This window comes from Saccharomycopsis crataegensis, assembly GCF_037102585.1.
Source record: "Saccharomycopsis crataegensis DNA, jcf7180000000084, whole genome shotgun sequence".
NCBI lineage: Eukaryota > Fungi > Ascomycota > Saccharomycetes > Ascoideales > Saccharomycopsidaceae > Saccharomycopsis > Saccharomycopsis crataegensis.
In genome coordinates, this window is record NW_027043829.1 from 2,000,176 (window position 1) to 2,020,522 (window position 20,347).

Consider the following 20,347-nt stretch of genomic DNA (forward strand, 5'->3'; position numbering starts at 1 on the left):
GCCATTTCACCATTCATCACTTCTTTCATCGCCAGATCATCCGCCCGCTAAATAATGACAACTATCCTCCCCTCCCCCCTCGGTTAATGAGAATGTTCCAATCTCATCTTTGGGAAGCCTTTCTCATATTTGGGTGCTTTTAGCCAAAAAAAATCAAAAAAAAAAAAGAACGATGCTGTTTAGCAATTTTGGGGCGTTTTCAGTTTTCTTCCCCCCCCACCAATTTTGAACAAAAACCTTCGCAGCTGTTGTTTGTTGCCACCATCGTCGTATCATCATCTTTATCAACACTAGTCATCTCCCAATAACAATGAGTTTCGAAGAAGACGTCTCAACTATCCTCGCCACCCTTAGATTAGAGTCAAACGATGAACTTACAGGGCTTTATTACTCTTTCGAAGACCTTTACGAGAGAAAGTTGTGGCATCAGTTAACCGCTGCCCTTGATGAATTCTATCATGATTCCACCTCCTCAGGTATACGTCTTCGTGTCTTCAATAACTTCATCATGAAATTCTACAAGAAAATCAATCAATTGAAATTTGTAGAATTCTTGTTGTTGTCAGTCGACGAAATCTCCGATAACCTCGAAAAAGTCGAATTCTTGTCATCGATCGACGCCAAAATCATCAAGGACTTGCCTTCTGAAGAATCAAAATCAAGCTTCAATTTGGGCCTCCACGAATCTTATAACCAAACAGATGACAAGGTCCAAGCTCATATCTATTTACAAGTGGCAATTGCCAAAGTCTCTCTTTACCTCTCAAAGTTTGAAGATGCCCGCAAGATTTTAGATGACTGTTCTGCCAAAATCGACGAACTCAATATCATCGGCTCGCAAATCACTTCTGCTTACTATTCTACCAACGCAGAATTCTACAAATTAAAGTCTGATTACAATAATTATTACCGTAACTCTCTTTTATATTTATCATCGATCGATAAAGAATATCTTGCCACCAAAGTCTCCACCATTGAAAAGACCAGAACTGCCTACGAACTTGGTATTGCCGCATTGCTCGGTGATGATATCTATAATTTCGGGGAATTATTGTTGCATGACATTCTAAACTTCCTTGACGACGCCTCCGGTTACACCTGGCTCAAAGAATTATTATTCACCCTCGACCATGGTGATCTAGCGAACTTCCAAACAATGTTGCCAACAATCGAAGTAAAGTCTCCGCTTTTATATTCAAATATTCATTTCTTGAAACAAAAGATTTGTTTGATGTCACTCACCGAAGCCATCTTTGAAAAACCAAATGGGAAGCGTATTTTGACATTCCAAGAAATCGCCACTAATACTTTAACTGACACCAATGACGTGGAATTCCTCGTAATGCGTGCCCTTAGTTTGGGGTTGATTAAGGGGTTCATTGATCAAATCAAGCAAACCGTTACTGTAAGTTGGGTCCAGCCTAGAATTATGAACAGGGACCAAATCACTTCAATGAAGACAAAGTTGGAAAACTGGAGTAGTAACGTTAACAAGTTGAGTGGGTTTGTGGAAGTCAACGGTGAAGGTATTTGGTCTGAAGCTTGAGTGTCCATAATTGAACTTGTTCATAATTAAATAAATAATTTTTACGCTTGCAATATTCTTTTTTTTTTTTTTTTCTATAATTTTCAATCGTTGTAGATTCTCTATAGTATTTACCAGTTGTGGCACATTCAACCCTCCTGGACAATATACAATAAGATAATAACCACTAGTAATATACTGTTGAAAGAATCATGTTGAGAAGGGAACCCGGAATCCCTTACCCGCCTTTTTCCAGAATTTTCCGTAGGCGCACTTTTTCTCTTCTCTGCTGCAACTGCTCGGATTTGCTGCCCGGTGACCCACCCACAAATTATAAAAAAATTTCTCCAGCAAATATTTCGGTGACAAATTTCCTCCTCCTCCTCCCTCTCCTTGTTATTATCAACTTCGAATATTAACTCGATAACTAATCATCATGTTGAGAAACGCTGCCAGACCAGGTCTTGCTAAGTCCTCTTTAGCCTCATTGGCCCGTAACTACTCCCACAAGGAATTGAAATTCGGCATTGAAGGTCGTGCTGCTTTGTTGAAAGGTGTTGACACTTTAGCCCAAGCCGTTTCTGTTACTTTGGGTCCAAAAGGTCGTAATGTCTTGATTGAACAATCTTTCGGTTCTCCAAAGATCACCAAGGATGGTGTCACCGTTGCTCGTTCTATCGAACTCAAGGACAAATTTGAAAACATGGGTGCTAAGTTGTTGCAAGACGTTGCCTCCAAGACTAACGAAAGTGCCGGTGATGGTACCACCAGTGCCACCGTTCTCGGTCACTCTATCTTCACCGAATCCGTCAAGAATGTTGCCGCCGGTTGTAACCCAATGGATTTGAGAAGAGGTTCCCAATTGGCTGTTGAAAAGATCATTGAAGTTTTGATCAAGAACAAGAAGGAAATCACCAGCAGTGAAGAAATCTCTCAAGTCGCCACCATTTCCGCTAACGGTGACAAGCACATTGGTCAATTGTTGGCCAGTGCTATGGAAAAAGTTGGTAAGGAAGGTGTTATTACCATCAAGGAAGGTAAGACTTTGGAAGATGAATTGGAAGTCACCGAAGGTATGAGATTCGACCGTGGTTTCATTTCCCCATACTTTATCACCAACACCAAGAACGGTAAGTGTGAATTCGAAAGCCCATTGTTGTTGTTGAGTGAAAAGAAGATCTCTACCATCCAAGACATTCTCCCATCCCTTGAATTGTCCAACAAGATGAGAAAGCCATTGTTGATCATTGCTGAAGACATTGAAGGTGAAGCCCTTGCTGCTTGTATTTTGAACAAGTTGAGAGGTCAAGTCCAAGTTGCTGCCGTTAAAGCCCCAGGTTTCGGTGACAACAGAAAGAACATTTTGGGTGATATCGCCATCTTGTCTGGTGGTACCGTCTTCACCGAAGAATTGGACATCAAGCCAGAAAACGCCACCATCGACTTGTTGGGTAAGTGTGGTGCCATCACCATCACCAAGGAAGACACTGTCGTTCTTAACGGTGAAGGTTCTAAGGACAACATCCAACAACGTTGTGAACAAATCCGTGCCGCCATGGCCGACCCATCTACCTCTTCTTACGAAGCCGAAAAGTTGCAAGAACGTTTGGCCAAGTTGAGCGGTGGTGTTGCCGTCATTAAGGTTGGTGGTTCCTCCGAAGTTGAAGTTGGTGAAAAGAAGGACCGTTACGACGATGCTCTTAACGCTACCAGAGCCGCCGTCCAAGACGGTATCTTGCCAGGTGGTGGTACTGCTTTGTTGAAGGCTTCTTTGACCCTTACTGATCTCAAGGTTGACAACTTTGACCAACAATTGGGTGTTAATATCATCAAGTCTGCTATCCAGAAACCAGCCAAGAAGATCATTGACAACGCCGGTGGTGAAGGTTCCGTTGTTGTCGGTAAGGTTTTGGACCAATACGGTCAAGACTTTAACGTTGGTTATGACTCTGCCAAGGGTGAATTCACCGATTTGATCAAGGCTGGTATTATTGATCCATTCAAGGTTGTCAAGAGTGGTTTGTTGGATGCTTCTGGTGTTGCCTCTTTGTTGGCTACCACCGAATGTGCCATCGTCGATGCTCCTGAACCAAAGGGCCCACCAGCTGCTCCAGGTATGGGTGGTATGCCAGGTATGCCAGGTATGATGTAATCTTGATATATAAGGATTATTGTTATTATTATTTTTTTTGTTTGTTGTTAGTGGAAATAGTGCATCTTTGATATGTATTTTTAAAATGTAAATAGAATGATACGTTATGATTATTTTAAGTTTTTTTTTTTTTCAGTAGTGGTATATTTTCGCGAGATATTCGCAAAGTAATAATGAGGTAATTGTTTCTGGTGATGATTGATTATTAAGATACCACTTGTAAGGGTGTGTGAAACCCCGCAAATGACGATTTTTTGGGTACCGCTCTGTTTTTTTTTTTTTATGAAATCAAAATTGATCAATTTGAGGAGAGTTCCCGTTCGCTTAAGTGCCATCCATCATCAATTCAAATGAGTACCAGCAACAAAAAGTTCGATGGGCCAATAGAATTGGATACCCTAGATATAGCTACCCCCAATGATGCTGGATCACCCTATGCCAAAACTACATTCCAGCCGTATTCTCCAATAATTGACAATAATCCGTCTGGTTTTGCTAGCATCAGCGGCCAACTTTCAAATGCTAATCAACCAGACATTGAATTTTCCATGATATCTGGGACTGCTGCTGCGAACGCCATCAATATTTCGACCCCGACACATCGCCGTCATCAGCGAATCCTCTTTGTGTCAATACTTTTCTCACTTAGTGGATTGACTTATATGATTCACTATTATGAAAACCTTAAAATCGAATACCCACCACTTGCCATTATCGTGATCATTGGGCTGTTGTCTTCAGTGATTGCCCAGCTCATAAACCAGTTTTATCGTCGCCACTATAGTTTATCTCACGTTGCCAAGTTCTTGATCTGGGGTTGTATCAATGGGGTGTTGACCCTGTTGTGGATCGATATGCTCTTTGTACAATTCGATCATACGGTGGCCAGGGTGATGGTCGACCAACTTATTGGATCCCCATTTTTCCAACTTGTGTTTTTGGTGTTGAACGCCATCTGGGATAACAATAATGATATTAGAACCTACTTGAGGGTGAACTATTTGAAATCTTTGAAGTTGAGCTACTTGATCTGGCCATGCTTCTCGATACTTAGTTTTAGTATCTTACCCCCAGAATTCATATTTCCTTGTAACTGTCTAGTGAACTTGATATGGAATGTGATTTTGAGTTTTATTGCATGATATTTGATAAAATAGAGTCGCCGTCGTGGTCATCATCATCATCACCATCACCATCATCATCATAATCATTGTAATCGCCATGACCATGGTCATGGTCTTCCTTGTTTTATGTGCTGATTATGATATTGGGGTTTTATCATAAGAAAAAGGGGGTACTGATGGATATATCATTGTCTTTATTATTTTATTTTCTTTTTTTTTTCTGTTTTTTGCTTATTCTATTTCGCTTTTTGATAATTTTCACATTTTGTTTGATCATCACCTTATTGCACAATCGTATTTGTTACTTATCATTTCAATTATTTATTTAGAGCTACTAATCACAATACCTGGCATCCTTCTTTTACCGCTGTAACTGTAATCTCTTTTGTCATGATTACGTTACAGCTTGCTGTTGTACCAATACCCATTTGAAAATGGCAGACTATCACAAAGCTTGTTGAGATTGCAATTTCCAAGACCTTTTGACAGCACCATACTCCTCAACTTACAATAAATTGGTGAGATAATAATGATAATAATAATAATAATAATAATAATGGTTTTTCTTCTTCTTGTTGTGATGAAATGCACCTTTGGTTACTCGCCCCGTTTGGTCGAATATACTTGACATACTGTAACACCTATTGAGAATTGTTGAGATATGATAAATCAAACAATAATTCTCGTTCATCAAAAACCATTAAATCAAATGTCAGATTCTGAGGAATATTCTGATGCTGAAATCATCGAGATCATTGATAATTCTTCGCTCTCGCAAATTTCCTATACCACCGCCAACAACAGTTTAAGCGCCGAGAAACAAGAAGACAACACTTTGCGGACGAACGGTGATATTACTATTGAATTATCATTGAAAGATAGCAAATTTTATGGGTTACCACCACTTGATTCGATTCTCGAGTGGATATTTTTTGACGGCCCCGGGAATTCCCAGGTTTCGATCATCGTCAAATTGCCCAAACACCTTTATCTAAATGATCACATAGCACCCAATCGAACTGCGATCCCATTAGAGAATTTTTTGTCATTTGATTTAAAATATCCACAACCTGAGAATTTAGCACGAAAATTCGCATGTTTTCCTGTCAATGCTGATGACTTTGCTCGTCGACTTCTTCAGCTGGTTATCCCAATACCCACAGATCATGCATCATGTAATCATTCTAACAAACAATTTGCCATCCCACTATTTCCCAGCAGCTTCTCCATGGCCACTAGTATTTCAATCTCTCAAGAGCTTAACCGTCTTGTGAAACTCCAATCTCTTACTAGTAACTCCTCTATATTATCAACCGGATATAATCATATAATCTCTACCCTTAATCTCGATGGTTTGACCCTCATGAAGAAGTTTTTGCAAAAACGACGCACTTTGAGGAGTTTAGGTTTTAATTCCATGCTATGGCGCTCAGATCTTCTAATGTCAAAAATCATTGAAAATCATCTACACCGTTACTTGGACTGGACAATTCAGGTGACCGCCTCAATAAATGGGTTTCCCAACATTACTGAATTGAAACAAGCCATGCTCGCTAAATATTTGAGGATATTCATTTATGATGATATTATTGATCCCGAAAATTATCACCGATCACTGTTGGATTTTAATGGAGAAGTGAATAGGGATACTACAATTCGTCAATTATCGGATTTTCAAATAACCGACGCAGTGAACTGGTTAGAGATAAGGTTACAGGATAATCGGTGTAGTGATACCAGGTTTGGGGTGTTGATAATTGGATCTATTGTATGTTTATTCCATTATCGATATATTAGTGAGCCAAATATTATTGGAAATAACGTCATTAAACAATTGATGACGTTTAATTTTCTAAAAGATTACACGGGGCCGCAAGAAATGATCGAATTGAGATTGAAATTGTTGATGTTGGTAGAAATTGCAACCAGGAAAATGATTTATGATCAATTTAAACCTTAGAAAATAAGAAAAAAAAAAAAACCTTTCTTGATTTTCAGATAGTCTTTGCTTTTTTGTTTTCAAATTCAGCTTACATTTGCTTACATTAATGAATAAGTATTTCTTAAATCATATTGTATATACCGTATAAATATATTAGCCTCATTATTATAAGGAAATGAAAATGACTGAAAAATAAACACCCAAATTCTGCAGTGCTTCTTAAATATTCTTGCTATTTTCATTTTATTTTTGACAACCCCTACACAATAGGCAACGTCTTTTAGAATTATCCTTTCAAATCACTCATTCCAAGATTGACGACTTGTCATTACCAGTAATTTGTAGTCTCCCTGTTTCTTGATCACTTCCAATACTTCCTAATCCGAAAATGTTTATCACCCAATTATCCAATACCACGTCACAAATCACCACTATCCAAGATAAAGTGTTGTACAAGTTCAAATAACTCAAATCATTGGAGATTTGATGGTAATAATATGATCTGAACAAGTATAATTGGAGGAAAGTATAGAGGAAATAACTGATTTTCAAGAATTGATGATACTCCATCCGTTTCATGGCATTAGTGAGGTTCGGTGAGATCGGAAGCTTGAATAGTTTGCGATACGGCAAGCTTCCGGAGTTGAAATTCGACAGTTTATTCAAAACTTTGAATAATCCAATATTGGCATCGACAACCTTGAAAATCACCCCGTAATAGCTGACGTTGGAGAAAATAAGGTACCCAAGAAACGACTTTGATTGGAATTTTTGCGAATCGTCAATGGTGATGTAATTGGCAATTACCCAATTGAGAAACTTGATCCAATAGACCCCTATAGAAAGTTTGGTGTAGGTGTTGATATTGGAATAATTAGAATCACGGAACAATTTCCAAGCAATGAGACTGAATAATAAATACACTTGGAATTTGAATGCCGTGGTCAACGCTGTGCCAATGAAATACATAGACTTGAATAACGAATGATTATTATGGTTGATCACATCAAATAGCGAATAGATCACTTGTCGTTTACCAGTTGCCGATTTTTGATCCGATAATAGGCTAGGTTTGCTGTTGTTGTCCATTGATGATGGGACATTGGAGGAAGAAGGGGTTTTAGGGTTCCCATTGATGATTGCGTAAAGTATCACCAAGGCGAATAATCCTATTTGCAAAAGAGCCTGCAGTTTCACAAGGAGGTTTGTGTTTATTGTGAATGGCAAGGTTTTCTTGTAGTATGATCTAGATTTTGGAACGAACGATGACATTTTTTCTTCAAGTCAATCATAGGAATATTTATATATACGGTCCAAAAAAACAAAACAAAAAACAGCCGGTGAATGTATAATAATATCAAGAAATTTGCAATGTGGTGGTTTCAATTGATGGGTTCGCCTCTATTAAATTTTGTTGACAAATTAGTAATGGTAACAATAGTAAGTAATAAAATGCTTGGCCCTTTATATTTGATGAAAAATGCAGTCAATAAGGGCAAACAAAGGCAGGAAAATATATGTCGGTTCAAAAGTGGCCTTTTTTCCTTGAATTTTTTTTTTCCGTATAATTAAAGTCTCTTCAATAAAATCCGAGTAAACTCTCCAAGCTTTGGATCTGTGATAATCGGATCAAGAAAGTGACATATACATCAAAAGTAACAATAATGAAATTCTGGAGGACACACGCAAAAAAAAAAAAAAATCTTTCCGCGGGCTCGTGACCACTCCATATTAGTGGTTGTTTGAATCGCACCCTGTCAATAAACAGCATCAAGGGGGAGGGAGCTGTTCTTTCTATTGTAATCAAACGTATGTTAGAAGGTCAGTGCACACTCACCAGATCTACGAAATGATCTTATGTTAAAAAAAGAACGCTATGGATCATAAACAGATAAAGATAATAGTAATGACACATAGCACCACGCCTTCAAACTAGCCCAATATAACCGACGATTATGACGTTTGTTACCTTACGCCTGATAGCTTAGTTTCTAGTAGTTTGGCCAACTTTCCATGTTAGTTATTGAATTAGGAGAATATCCAGTATCTTGATTGGCCAAGTCCTATATAGCTACCTAATTCTTATCTGTAAGATACCGTTTACAAGGACGCTCTAAAAGTTAGTGCTTTCTAACAGTGGGTTTGATTTTCCCACTTTATCCAACACTAAAACATCATCACGGAGAACTGCTGTTACCTTGGAAACCCAAATAGCAACAGCTGGTCTCTTTTTCTTTTTCTTTTTTTTTTCATTTAACCTCGAAATGGAAAACGGCTAAATAATAACGAATGTCATTTCAACCGATAAGCGGCGAAGATCGCTGTAAATTGAATGTCACTCATGCCAAATTAATTAATGGACATACGAGAAAACACATAAAGCAAGACACTATTCTCTTTCGTATTGCTTTACCGAAGAGCAAATCATAATAACAAAAGAACAGCTAATGATTAATGACTGCCTAGTGGATTGTCTGTCAAGAAGAGGTAACAAGAAATAAAAACAAAAGTGGTAGTACCTAAAAATCATTAGCCAATAATAATAAACGGACCAAAAAAAAAAAAAAGTTGGCAAGGGAAATTTAGTCCCAGTTTCATGGGATGTTTGCTTTTTTTTTTTATTCTTTCTGTTTTTTATTGGGGGAATAACAAATATGGTACGGTAAGGTAGGATTCTTAGACTTGAGGTTAATCACCAGTGAAGTCAATGACGACTACCACTAGTATGTGTTTATGCATGGCGGGTGTGCACACACTGAAGACATTTTTGAGGCCGGCAGGTAAGTCCGTATGTAGTTCGTAGTTGGAAGAAGACAGAAAACCTTATGTGGTGATCGGCCCCCTAACAATAGCCTCAACACTGAAACAAGCAGGAATTTGAGACGAAGGTCATTTACTTTTTTTTTTTTACTTTTTTCCTTTTTTGCTTGGAAATTGAATGGTGTGGGGAAAAATACATTGGCGTATAATAATACAGCTTGCATAGTCATGAGGTTTGCAATGCTTATTCACTTGAGTATAAACACCATGGGGATATAAGTCGAAGTGCCGTGGTTTTTTAAACAGCAGAAATTGGGAGGCAGAGCATAGCAGATGGTTTGGGGGGGGGACAGAATTTTTTTTGAGTTTTGCGCCGTTTTAAATCAAAAAAAGAAAAAAAGAAAAAAAAGAAAAAAGAAGTCAAAAATAGTGTATTGTTAGCAACCAAAACTATTGTGAGGAGTGCGGAATAATGTAAAACAAAACAAAAGAGGAAGAACAAAAAGATTTTGGTAAACGAAGGAAACAGAGATTTCATTTCAATTCTGCAAGACAACCCATATTAACCAGAGAAATAAAAAAAAAAAAAAAATTGCCATGCTTTTCAAGGGAATTAATTATATCCCATCTCTTTTTTTTTTTTTTTTTCTCAAGAAGCCCCGGAAGTTCGGCCGGTCCTCCTTATTCAGATAGCCAACCGTTGAATCTAAACTAAACTAATTCATAAACTGTCCTGCAAGGCTTTTTTATTGTGTAGTTAAAGCCGATCAACATAGACACTCGGACCTCCATGATCCCTCTCCAAGAACACCAACATCCACTTCATAAGCATATAAAATGGCCATTTACAATTGCATCAATTATGGTCAAGTAAAATGTCTATATTGTCTATCAATAAAACCACATAATGAGGCAAACTATACATAAGAAAGAAAAGAAAGAAAAGCAGGAAAGCACAGCGGTAAGAACAGGTAAGCAGTCAAAACAGGGAATAAAAAAAATGATAAAGAACTCAAAAATCTGAGCATTAATAAACATAATTCATTCATGAGGAGGTGGGAAAAAAAGAAAAAAAAAAGAAGGAAAAAAATTGATATCATTTTATTTATGAGAGGAATCATTAGAGTACAGTTTAGTTATTAAGAATGATGGTAGTGACACGAAAAGAAGTGGCGATGCAACAAGGTAGAAGAACGGCAAAACAGAAACAAAATGATTTGGATGGCAGCATGGTGGTCGATCGTCAACGGTGTATAAGCTAATATATTATAAATATTTTTCAGAAACTATGGCCCTCGATACAAGTAGAGCAAAAGTTGTGAGAACATCCAGCACAAAAGCTGTCGCCCCAGAGGAAGAAAGGTTGGGCCAAATTATCAGGATCCATGTCAGCTGGATGAACGGCGAATTGATTGCCAGCGGTCCCGCATTTGCAACAATTCCAATGTATTTTGCCTTCGAGAATCAATAGTCTGGTGAGTCGGTGGCTATTGGGGTACTTCTTCTGGTCCGGGAGCGGTTGATTGAAAGATCTTCCTTGAGGCGACGCCATCATTGTTGGGCTTTGCGGCCTTGACGATGAAGAGCCGATACTGCTTTTTCGATACTGATTATGACTCTTACTCTTCAGAAAAATATCAGAAAAGCCCATGGCGGCTGGTGAGTGATGCTGTATAATGTGAGAATTGGTGATAATAGGGATACTTGTATGAGCCAGGGGGGTTAGCTGCCAGTGTGTGTAGCTTGTTGTGTGTTCTTTTTCTTGTAATGTGGAGACACAGAGGAATTTATGAGGACCTCGAAGCGGGCCAGGGCCGTTTTTTATATTGGCAGCACTTTTGCTATTTTTTTTTTTTTTTATTTTTTTTTTTTTTACTGTGTGCGTAGTCTGATTTTTCTTTTTATGCAACTGCACGCATGTACTTGCAACAGTTCTTGATCAGCTGTTCTGTCCAACGGTTTTTTTTTACTTCTTCTTTTTCCCTGTTTGTTGGAGTTTTTTTCAGCTGGGTGTTTTCTCCTCACACAACCAACACAACCTGTGCTGTGCTGTCATGTGACTGTGACCTGTGGTGGCTACCCTAGTTATTGGCTACACCGGTATACCACCCATCCTGTAATCCACCAACACCTTTCTCTGTGAATCCTCAGTGACGTATGCTGACAAATATTCTGCATTGATAATTTGCTGGAAAACACAATAGTGTGGAGAGAAACATTCGAGCTACGTTGTAGATCTTTCTAAAACCACATGAGTGAAATGCAGTCAACTAAATTATCAATCAAGAAAAAAAACGGTCGTTACCGAGGGCTATGTAATCACACCGGCGAAGATCAACCGTCTGTTGTCTACCTGTTTATCTGGCACCAGGGAGGGATCAGAGTCAGAAAAAAGAAAGAAAAAAAAAAACGAAAAAAAAAAAAACAGGATACAGGCATTCATCAATAAGTATTGATGAATGCCTGTACTTTCAAACCAGGGGTAATTCTAAAAAAAAAAATCCTTGGAACATAAATATCTCTATAATCCATGCTAGTTCTGACTCCCATATAGAGAAATGTGGACAGGATATTGATGGGAAAATCAACATTTCAATAACTCAAGCAACACGCTGTCGGAGTTAATTAGAAACCCGAAAGCCCTTATCAGTTTTTAAGAGCACAAAACCTTTTATGAGAACAATAAGTAGTATTCGAAATGGATTAAGATTTATTCAAAATTTGCAATTCTGCTATTTGTTGGGTCAACGAGACTTTCATCGCGGAGAGCCCTGGATTACCCGAGCTGCGAACACATGTAAGCATTGTTCTTTCTATATAGAACCAAGGCTGTTTGTTGGGAGTCCATAGTCTATACTGGGAGTTATTGAATGGTCTTAGATGAACTGAAGGTTCTTGCTGATCATCGCTATATTACCATGTATTATCATCACTAACGGCTCTTCTCCTCGGAACCACCTACCCAACTTGAGATCCGCCAAACATAATGCGGTCAATTGTCGAACGCACGTCCTGATTCCCTGCCTCAACTAGCAATTCCATTTATTTCCATGAAATGAGGCATACTAGCGGCGATATGTGGGTGTGTGTTTTTTTTTTTGTGAATACTGCATTATTGATTAAACCTACGATTGGAGAGAGTTGGGTTACCTTAAACATTTCGCCACTCTTTCAAGGGCAATACTAGTTAATAATTGTAGATCTTTCGCTTACAACAAGCACACAAAGAATATTGGTAGCCTCTTTTAGAGAGAGAGAGAGAGAGAGAGAGAGAGAGAGAGAGAGCCTCCTCCAAATGATGCGTACGGATGGTTAACCTCTGTTGTGTTCGGCCGAGGGCTACTTAAAGCCGATTTCGTAAAAATTTTCCATAATTGTTGTTTTCACTAACCAGACACCTAGATTTACATATCTACGATCCTACCTAACAGACACACACATGCATGACCACGTGGGTAAAACTTTAAAAAATAAATTATGAGAGTCTTAGACCCCCTTGTATGGGCTCTTATTGGAAATTAAGGAAGTGTACACTTTCCCAGTTATCTCTATTTTTATAATCTACTGATTTATTTATTTATAACCTACCATTACTATATATATATATGGCTATAGAGGTACGTTGCACCGTATTTGGAAAATGCTGTCAATGAAACAACAGGAAAATTATGACTAAAGCAGTGCCCCTAAAAATCCTCCAAATCAAATTGAAACGAATTCAGACCTACAACGACAATCTACGAGCCAAATTATGTCAAGAGAAAACATACATCTCTAATTCCTCGATAAGTGTCATTGATAATTGCAAAAATTCTATAGAGTATTTCTTGATTCCAAGAGAGTATTTGGAAGGCGAGAGCCGTCCCACGAGGTTTGTCAGCGTATATCTTGATCAAGATCCGTTGATTGATTCTAATTTGCAACTAAAATGTGGGGGTCTTTGTGGCAGCTAAGTTTGCTACGTCATGCTTATTTTTGTCTCCCCAATACGAATGTCTTTATGAAGCACACTATCAAACAATAAACAAAAGAAAAAGAAAAACAACAGGGTGATAACTCAAGTGAATTATAGCGCCACACTTCCAGAATATATCTACAGAGATCTCCATATTCTAGTAATAATAAATCTTGGACCGCCGCATAACCATCCACAGATCTCTTGTTGTTTTGTACAGAACTTTGTTATTAGGTATACATTATACACATTTTTCATTTTTTGCCTGGTGGTTCATACTGTTTCGTAAAATGCACGACAAGTGCTGAACCCTCAATTGGGCCTCTAAATTTCTATGCAATCGGGTGTGGTAAATAGGCTTCAGACAACAATGCAAAGACATAGCAGCAACGCACGCACACACATTGATAGGCACGGTTGGCTCTCGGTCGAAATATTAAGAGTGACACTCGGGCCATAAACCTCGTATACTTCAACAATCCAAAACCATCTAATAATCTGTAATCTGCAAGACTCCCACCTAAAACAAAAAGACGTGCAATTTGTGTTGGCAAAATGTTGCTATAGTGAGAATACGGTGATCAAAGCGTTGTGGCTGGTGTAAGGCTGTTTTATTCCTTGGTGTTTTGATGTTTATGTGTTTATTTTTTTATATATCACGTGTGTTTGTTTACTGTTTACTGTTTACACTTATTTTTGTGTGCATGGAAAAAACATGTAAATTAGGGAATGCTCTGGTATTCATATGGATAAACCAAATCAAGAATTCAAATATTAAATATTTCTAGCCATGGACTTCCCAGAGAAAAAAGGTCTGTCGCCAATCAGGGAAAGGTCTGCCTCACCAACCAGAAAGAAATCAAGACTTAATGAGGGGTCTTTTAATAGTATCAGGTCGAGGTACATTGAATCTGTCACCAATGCCTCCGAAAATAACACTAGCCCTATGAGTAGAAGACATCCTTCTATTAGTCCTGACAGGAGGTCAAGATTGCTTCCACCTTCAGTGAGCCCTGAAAGCAGAAGGAAGCAATCGCTAGAAGAACCTATTGAAGAGAAATTAGAAGTTGATGAGCCATCAATGCATGCCTCAGCAAAGAAAGCGGTAAACAACACCACCAAATTCAACTTTTTAACAGATCTTGAGATTAATAATCAAATCCAGACAATTTTAAATAATGGGCTACTATTGAAGAATCTCTTACTCTCCGTCGCTTCGTCTGTCAAGGCGTCCAAGACTGATTTTCAGGAATTGAGCAAGTCCACCAAATCCAACAACGAAGAAATCGCAAAATTGCTTGATTCTTTCAACAAATCTAAAAGTCAATCTCTGATGTCTACCAAAGATATGGCAAGATTTTATGATGCGTTGAATCTGAAGTTTGATAGCTCATCGAGGGTAAATGACCAATTAAAGGATATTTCCGCAAATATTAAGAGCTTGCAGTCTATTTTAGATCATTTGCAAAAAGAAGGAGGTTTGTCGGAGTCCAAACAGACAGAAATGACTTATAATATTGTCAAGGCTAATAGAGCAGAAGCACTCTCTATTTTGCGAGAGATTGGAAACTGGAAAGAATCACAGCAAGTCATGATGAAAAAAATTGAGAATCAGATAAACACTATTCTGAAAGGTGACAATTCTAAAGATGGTCTTTTAATGTTAAACAATGTTAGCCAGATTGTCGGTGAGCAATTGTATCTGAATAATGAGAAAACTAAGAAATCATTTAATGAACTAAACCAGAAAATCACGGAGATGAAAAACGCGATCGAATCTAATAAACAACACAATACATCAGACGAAAATTTATCACACTTGGTTAGTAACTTCAAAACAGACGTTAGTGAAAAAATTTCTCTTGTTAATGAGTCCCTTTACCAATTTGAGTCCAAAAATGAATTATTATTGAATAAAATTTCTGCAGAATTAAAGGAGGATATGAAGAAAGCATTTATTGAGAAATTTGTCTCTGATGAAGATTTCAACTTACTTCAGGATAGATTGAATAAATGGTCTGGCCAAGTTGATAAAAATATCAGCCAGTTGCTTATTAGCTCGTTAAATTCTAAGTTTCAAAAGGGTTTGTCAGAAACTATTAAGGATACCCTAGCTACCAGCTTAGAGTCTTTGCATAATGAACTTATTGCAGAGAAAAGTGATATTGCCAAGATTGTCGAAAAAGAATTATCTAAAATGGAGGGAAAATTCTCAGCAGTCTCTGCTTCTCCATCAAGACTAATGAGTCCTTCAAGATCCCGTAATGTTGAAAATAGCTCCAATATGGCATTACTTGAAAAGGAGCTAAAAAATAAGGAACTAGAAAATCAGTTGCAAATAAAAGAAAACCGGGTGTTACAAGAAAGAATTCGTGAGCTAGAATTAGCTGTCGAAGGTAAAAAAGAATGTGAGAACAGAGAGAAAAGAATCTTGAAATTGGAATCCAAGAAAACTGAATTGAAAACAGAACTACGTTATTTGAATGAAATTTACAACACTAGATACAACGACCTTGAAGCATTACGCAAAAAACATGATGAGTTATTACAAAATATTAATAACATGATGCTTGACAAATATAAGAACATTTTCGGTGCTTCGGCGATGGCATTACTTAATAGATCCAATAATCTCTCAAAGAATACTACCCCTTCAGACAGCTTCTCTCCTGCAAACAGCCCTGTGAGATCAACATCTCCGAAAGCAGACAAAAAGGTGTTATCCCCTCTTAAAAATAGGATTGCCAGGGCTAATGGTGCTAACCTTAAAAGCACTGCTGAAACGAAAAAGGTGCTAGGTGGAAGAAACTTCTCTTTAGAACTCCACAAAACTGAAAACAAAGAGAATTTCTAATGTTTTACTTTATACCTACTGACATCTTTCTTAACAAGAGTCCTTGTTCCTTATTTTTTTTCCCTCTCATTTAATTTTTCATTAGTTTATTCATTGTTTTTTTTAATCTTGTTATTTATCTGATGTCTTTTTTCAATTTTTTTTTTTCTTGTTATTTTGATTAGCTTTTCGGTATTTCTTTCCTTTATAAATCTTTTCTCTGATATCCTGGTTGTTTCTCGTTTCTCCCCAAAAATAAATCACTTTTTCTACGGTACCTTTGTTGTGTTATTCTACATGTCTTGCAATTTGAGTCAGACTAAAAATTGAATATATGTTGATTTTGATTCCCATAAAGAAATCTTACTTTAATGCAGAAAGTTTTTTATTTGATGGTGCTTGGCCTTAAGTCTAAAATTAAGCAGTCTTGTTACCTTCGCCGTCCTTCAAGAAGTCGCTATAAATAAATTATTGTTAGTATTGGAGAGCTTTTAATTTCACCCTTTCATTTTCTTAGTTTTTCAAAACAGGAGGTGAATATATCTCTATAAGAATTTGAGACCAACGTCCTCGAAAAATATTCCTTTTCATTGCCTAATATTGTTATCCCTGAATGCTAGTACTTACTTCAAAAGTTTTTCGACATCAAGTTCTTCGGACTTGGTAGCTGGGGCAGCATCAGCTGGAGCGGCAGCAGCATCAGATTTGCCAGCACTAGAGTAAACACCAGCACCAACGGCACCAGAGATGGTAGCGGCAGATAACTATAATGACATGGGTTAGTATACTAAATTCAATTTAGAGAAAATCAATCAATTAATTAATCAATTAATTAATTAATCGGGAGGAGGAGAAAGTCATCATCAAATAAATGTAAGAAGCTTTCGAGAGAGTGTCTGTGTGTGCAACCACCCCCATCTCCACGACACAAAAAATTGCAGGACCACGACTTACAACCCAGGATGGAACCTTGAGACCCAAAATCTTGTAGAAAGAACCCATTTTTATTGTTACTTTGTTTGTGAAGTAATTCAGCAATTGACGGTGAATGTGGAGTTGCCAGTACGTAACGGAGGGTCAACTTTATAACTTTTGATCACTTTTCACCGGCGCTCTCACTGGACCTTTGGGATAAAGTAGGGTTATCCATCCGCAGCAATGGTACATGAATCCCAAAATATATCATTATCATGTTAATTTATTTAACTTGTGGATTTGCTACATTCTTTCAATCAAATTATTTATCTTTTTTTTTTTTTTTGTGTCTTATTATTTTTCTCTTTAGTTCGATTCATCCATCAGCAGTCTATATTTTTTATTTGTGAAACCTGTTATATAATATTACAAATCTATTCATTCAGAAAACACTTTGGCTTCTCTATAGTAATTCTCACATCTGTAGTGGCTCAAGAAATCAAGGACCGCTTCACCTGTCTCTAATTTATGAACACTCCATTTGTGAAAGTGGAAATCAAGAAGTTGTCCCTCCCATATCAATTTGCACTGGTTACCGACTAGACTCTGCGGCGTATATTCGGTATCTTCCTCTTCAGGTGACGTTGCTTTTGGTATTGAATTTTCCTCCCAATTAATTCTATTCATCAAGAGCCGTTTATACTTATTAATGGAATTGCTTGATCCTTCCACAATGATTAAACTGAAATCATTTTCGCTCAAACAGCATACCCCAGACAACTTATTTTGTTTGGCATTGATATCAACCTTGAATATGTGTTGATTATTCACAAGTCTATCGATCTTGAACACCGCCGAGAATATACCTTTTTCATTGATATCTTTCTCAACCTTCTTGTCAAATTTCTCGTGCCTATCTTCGGCAGTCAACTTCCTAGCATTATTATCTTCTTCATGAGCCAATCGCCGCTGCTCAATCTCTTGTCTCACCCTTAATTCAACTGCTGTTGGGTCCTTTATCGATTCATTAGTAAGAACATTCATCAAATTGGTAAGCTTCACTTTAGGTGGCGGTGGAGGTGCCAACCCTAATTTAATACGGTCTTGCTTCTCTTTGTGGACTTCGGTTCTTCGGTTCTTTCTAATTCTTTTCATCTCCTTCTTCGTTAAATACAAGGATTTTGGGGCCGGCAAATGTTTTTCCCATGGAGCTTTTATGGTGACAGGATGCTGTATGTAACTGGTGATTGGTGTCTGATCTTGATCATGGAGCGTTAGGACATATTTATTATCTTCAATATTTTCAACATCCAAATTCAAATCATCATAGGTCTTTCCTTTATAAAATAATGCTTCATCCCACCATTCTAATCTGCTAGGATACTGTAATTTATAGGCTAGCTCATTAATAGATTGATCGGGATCTAACCCTAATGCTGTCTTCCGCTGCATTTCTTCTTGCTCTAACCTCGATACTTCTTCTTTTTCTCTGACCTTATCGGCAATCACAACATATTTGCCCTTTTCATTAAAAACCAATCCTCTCCTTTTCCTTTTGGTATCATTGGCCTTGGTTATTTGAAGTGGATCAAAATATGGGTTCAAAGCTTCCTTTGTGACATTGGGCTTCAATTTTGTTAATAATAATGGATTGCTCACGTCGCTTATACCCATAGCTTTCGATTCATCGTTTTTCGAAGAGGTCATATCCATTAATAATGGATGGATTGCCGTGGTGTTTAAACCCATAAGTCCTTGATCCTCTTTATCTTTCTCTTGTAATGATGATGATGATGACGATGATGCTACCGTGCTTTGTTTGGATAACGCACGTTGTTTTGCGGCCAATATTTTATCATTCAAGCTCCTTCCTGCATTCACTTTCTGCTTCTTTTCATTATTAAAACTCCTTCCACTATTATTGGATTTCCGCTTCCTATTACTACTCATATTGAACGCCATTTTGGTACTTTGAAGGAATCAGACTCCCCAATTATACCTAACTAATAAACCCGAAATTTTGTCCTATTTTTTTTATTTTTTATTTTTGGTTATGGCGCGCTGATGCGATGCTCTCAGAAAACTTTTTTTTTTTCACAGTTATCATCATATCGATGAATTAATCAAGAAACAAACAAAATTGAAATATTATAGCTACTAAAAAATGATCTATATAATTGAGCATATGGAAAGTGGTTTCACCGAATGGGTGACCCTTGAATACAGTCAAATCATCAGGGATATCGGGGCCCAGAATTTGATTTTGAGTTCCCTTCCAGCAACCACCACCGAAGCAGATATCCCAAAGCCATTGAAAGATTTGGGGTTACAATGGACCACTAAAGAAATCACCGAGCTCACCACTGAAGACTTCAGTGTCATCCCATCTTCGGGGATCAGCAAGGACCAAACCTGTCTTCTAGACCCAAGAGCAGAATCAGATTTGGTTCCTGAAGATTCTGAAAAGTTCCAATTCTTTGTGTTTGGGGGCATTTTGGGGGATCATCCTCCAAGAGATAGAACTAAGGAGCTAAGCATTAAATACGGTTTCGAAGGAAAGCGTTTGGGAAATAAGCAAATGACCACCGATACTGCGATTAGAACCACTCAAATAATCATTGAGAAGAAAACTAGATTCGAGGACATCAAGTTCTTGGACTACCCAGAAATCAGGTTCAGCAAGTACGAAGCTACTGAAATGCCTTTCAGATACGTTATCGGGGAGGACGGTAATCCAATATTACCACAAGGAATGGTTGACTTAATCAAGAGGGACTCGGAGCAAAGCATTGATGACCTCCTTTAGAGATGTGCTGAATGAATTGTTTTGTTTTTTTTTTTTGTTACTTGAAAAGGGTGCTATTATAAACGGTAAATGAATATATGAACTCTTTGTTTTCGGAGCTTTTGTTTGGCTCTTTTATTATTATTATTATCATTATTATTGTTGTTATGGAAGGTTATTAGCCCCAAGCTGTATACTCCGAAAGTACGGGAGGAGGTCTCAGATCACCGTGTTACCCTGTGTGTCTGTCATTCTTTTTCTCCGGGTATCCTCTGCTCATCTGATTCCCAAAGGATGGATTGAGAGAATCAAACCATTAACTTGATGGCAAACCATCTACTATTACTATCAACAAG

The 20,347-nt window shown here is 37.7% G+C and overlaps 12 protein-coding genes across 12 annotated transcripts; 7 read left to right on the forward strand and 5 right to left on the reverse strand. All coding sequences in view use genetic code 12, as the record gives it.

Moving 5' to 3' along the window:
* Nucleotides 1–310: 310 nt before the first annotated feature.
* Nucleotides 311–1,546, forward strand: RPN9 (proteasome regulatory particle lid subunit RPN9; the record flags this gene model as incomplete). Its single annotated transcript, XM_064997474.1, has 1 exon — nucleotides 311–1,546. One exon carries the CDS (start codon nucleotides 311–313, stop codon nucleotides 1,544–1,546), a length of 1,236 nt encoding a protein of 411 aa, XP_064853546.1.
* Nucleotides 1,547–1,961: 415 nt separating this feature from the next.
* Nucleotides 1,962–3,677, forward strand: HSP60 (chaperone ATPase HSP60; the record flags this gene model as incomplete). The annotated part of the gene is made up of 1 exon (XM_064997475.1): nucleotides 1,962–3,677. One exon carries the CDS (start codon nucleotides 1,962–1,964, stop codon nucleotides 3,675–3,677), a length of 1,716 nt encoding a protein of 571 aa, XP_064853547.1.
* Nucleotides 3,678–4,027: 350 nt separating this feature from the next.
* DASC09_038770 (Mpv17/PMP22 family protein) lies at nucleotides 4,028–4,819 on the forward strand (the record flags this gene model as incomplete). The annotated part of the gene is made up of 1 exon (XM_064997476.1): nucleotides 4,028–4,819. The coding sequence occupies one exon, from the start codon at nucleotides 4,028–4,030 to the stop codon at nucleotides 4,817–4,819; it is 792 nt and encodes a 263-aa protein (XP_064853548.1).
* A 691-nt stretch (nucleotides 4,820–5,510) lies between these two features.
* DASC09_038780 (uncharacterized protein) lies at nucleotides 5,511–6,761 on the forward strand (the record flags this gene model as incomplete). The annotated part of the gene is made up of 1 exon (XM_064997477.1): nucleotides 5,511–6,761. One exon carries the CDS (start codon nucleotides 5,511–5,513, stop codon nucleotides 6,759–6,761), a length of 1,251 nt encoding a protein of 416 aa, XP_064853549.1.
* A 285-nt stretch (nucleotides 6,762–7,046) lies between these two features.
* On the reverse strand, nucleotides 7,047–8,015 carry DASC09_038790 (uncharacterized protein; the record flags this gene model as incomplete). The annotated part of the gene is made up of 1 exon (XM_064997478.1): nucleotides 7,047–8,015. One exon carries the CDS (start codon nucleotides 8,013–8,015, stop codon nucleotides 7,047–7,049), a length of 969 nt encoding a protein of 322 aa, XP_064853550.1.
* Nucleotides 8,016–10,782: 2,767 nt separating this feature from the next.
* DASC09_038800 (uncharacterized protein) lies at nucleotides 10,783–11,154 on the reverse strand (the record flags this gene model as incomplete). The annotated part of the gene is made up of 1 exon (XM_064997479.1): nucleotides 10,783–11,154. One exon carries the CDS (start codon nucleotides 11,152–11,154, stop codon nucleotides 10,783–10,785), a length of 372 nt encoding a protein of 123 aa, XP_064853551.1.
* Nucleotides 11,155–12,206: 1,052 nt separating this feature from the next.
* DASC09_038810 (uncharacterized protein) lies at nucleotides 12,207–12,545 on the reverse strand (the record flags this gene model as incomplete). The annotated part of the gene is made up of 2 exons (XM_064997480.1): nucleotides 12,207–12,411; nucleotides 12,466–12,545. 2 exons carry the CDS (start codon nucleotides 12,543–12,545, stop codon nucleotides 12,207–12,209), a joined length of 285 nt encoding a protein of 94 aa, XP_064853552.1.
* A 626-nt stretch (nucleotides 12,546–13,171) lies between these two features.
* On the forward strand, nucleotides 13,172–13,456 carry STE18 (Ste18p; the record flags this gene model as incomplete). Its single annotated transcript, XM_064997481.1, has 1 exon — nucleotides 13,172–13,456. One exon carries the CDS (start codon nucleotides 13,172–13,174, stop codon nucleotides 13,454–13,456), a length of 285 nt encoding a protein of 94 aa, XP_064853553.1.
* A 792-nt stretch (nucleotides 13,457–14,248) lies between these two features.
* On the forward strand, nucleotides 14,249–16,312 carry DASC09_038830 (uncharacterized protein; the record flags this gene model as incomplete). The annotated part of the gene is made up of 1 exon (XM_064997482.1): nucleotides 14,249–16,312. One exon carries the CDS (start codon nucleotides 14,249–14,251, stop codon nucleotides 16,310–16,312), a length of 2,064 nt encoding a protein of 687 aa, XP_064853554.1.
* Nucleotides 16,313–16,708: 396 nt separating this feature from the next.
* Nucleotides 16,709–17,293, reverse strand: DASC09_038840 (uncharacterized protein; the record flags this gene model as incomplete). The annotated part of the gene is made up of 3 exons (XM_064997483.1): nucleotides 16,709–16,748; nucleotides 16,919–17,055; nucleotides 17,246–17,293. 3 exons carry the CDS (start codon nucleotides 17,291–17,293, stop codon nucleotides 16,709–16,711), a joined length of 225 nt encoding a protein of 74 aa, XP_064853555.1.
* Nucleotides 17,294–17,644: 351 nt separating this feature from the next.
* On the reverse strand, nucleotides 17,645–19,168 carry PRP3 (U4/U6-U5 snRNP complex subunit PRP3; the record flags this gene model as incomplete). The annotated part of the gene is made up of 1 exon (XM_064997484.1): nucleotides 17,645–19,168. One exon carries the CDS (start codon nucleotides 19,166–19,168, stop codon nucleotides 17,645–17,647), a length of 1,524 nt encoding a protein of 507 aa, XP_064853556.1.
* A 202-nt stretch (nucleotides 19,169–19,370) lies between these two features.
* SFM1 (protein-arginine N-methyltransferase SFM1) lies at nucleotides 19,371–20,012 on the forward strand (the record flags this gene model as incomplete). The annotated part of the gene is made up of 1 exon (XM_064997485.1): nucleotides 19,371–20,012. One exon carries the CDS (start codon nucleotides 19,371–19,373, stop codon nucleotides 20,010–20,012), a length of 642 nt encoding a protein of 213 aa, XP_064853557.1.
* Nucleotides 20,013–20,347: the final 335 nt, after the last annotated feature.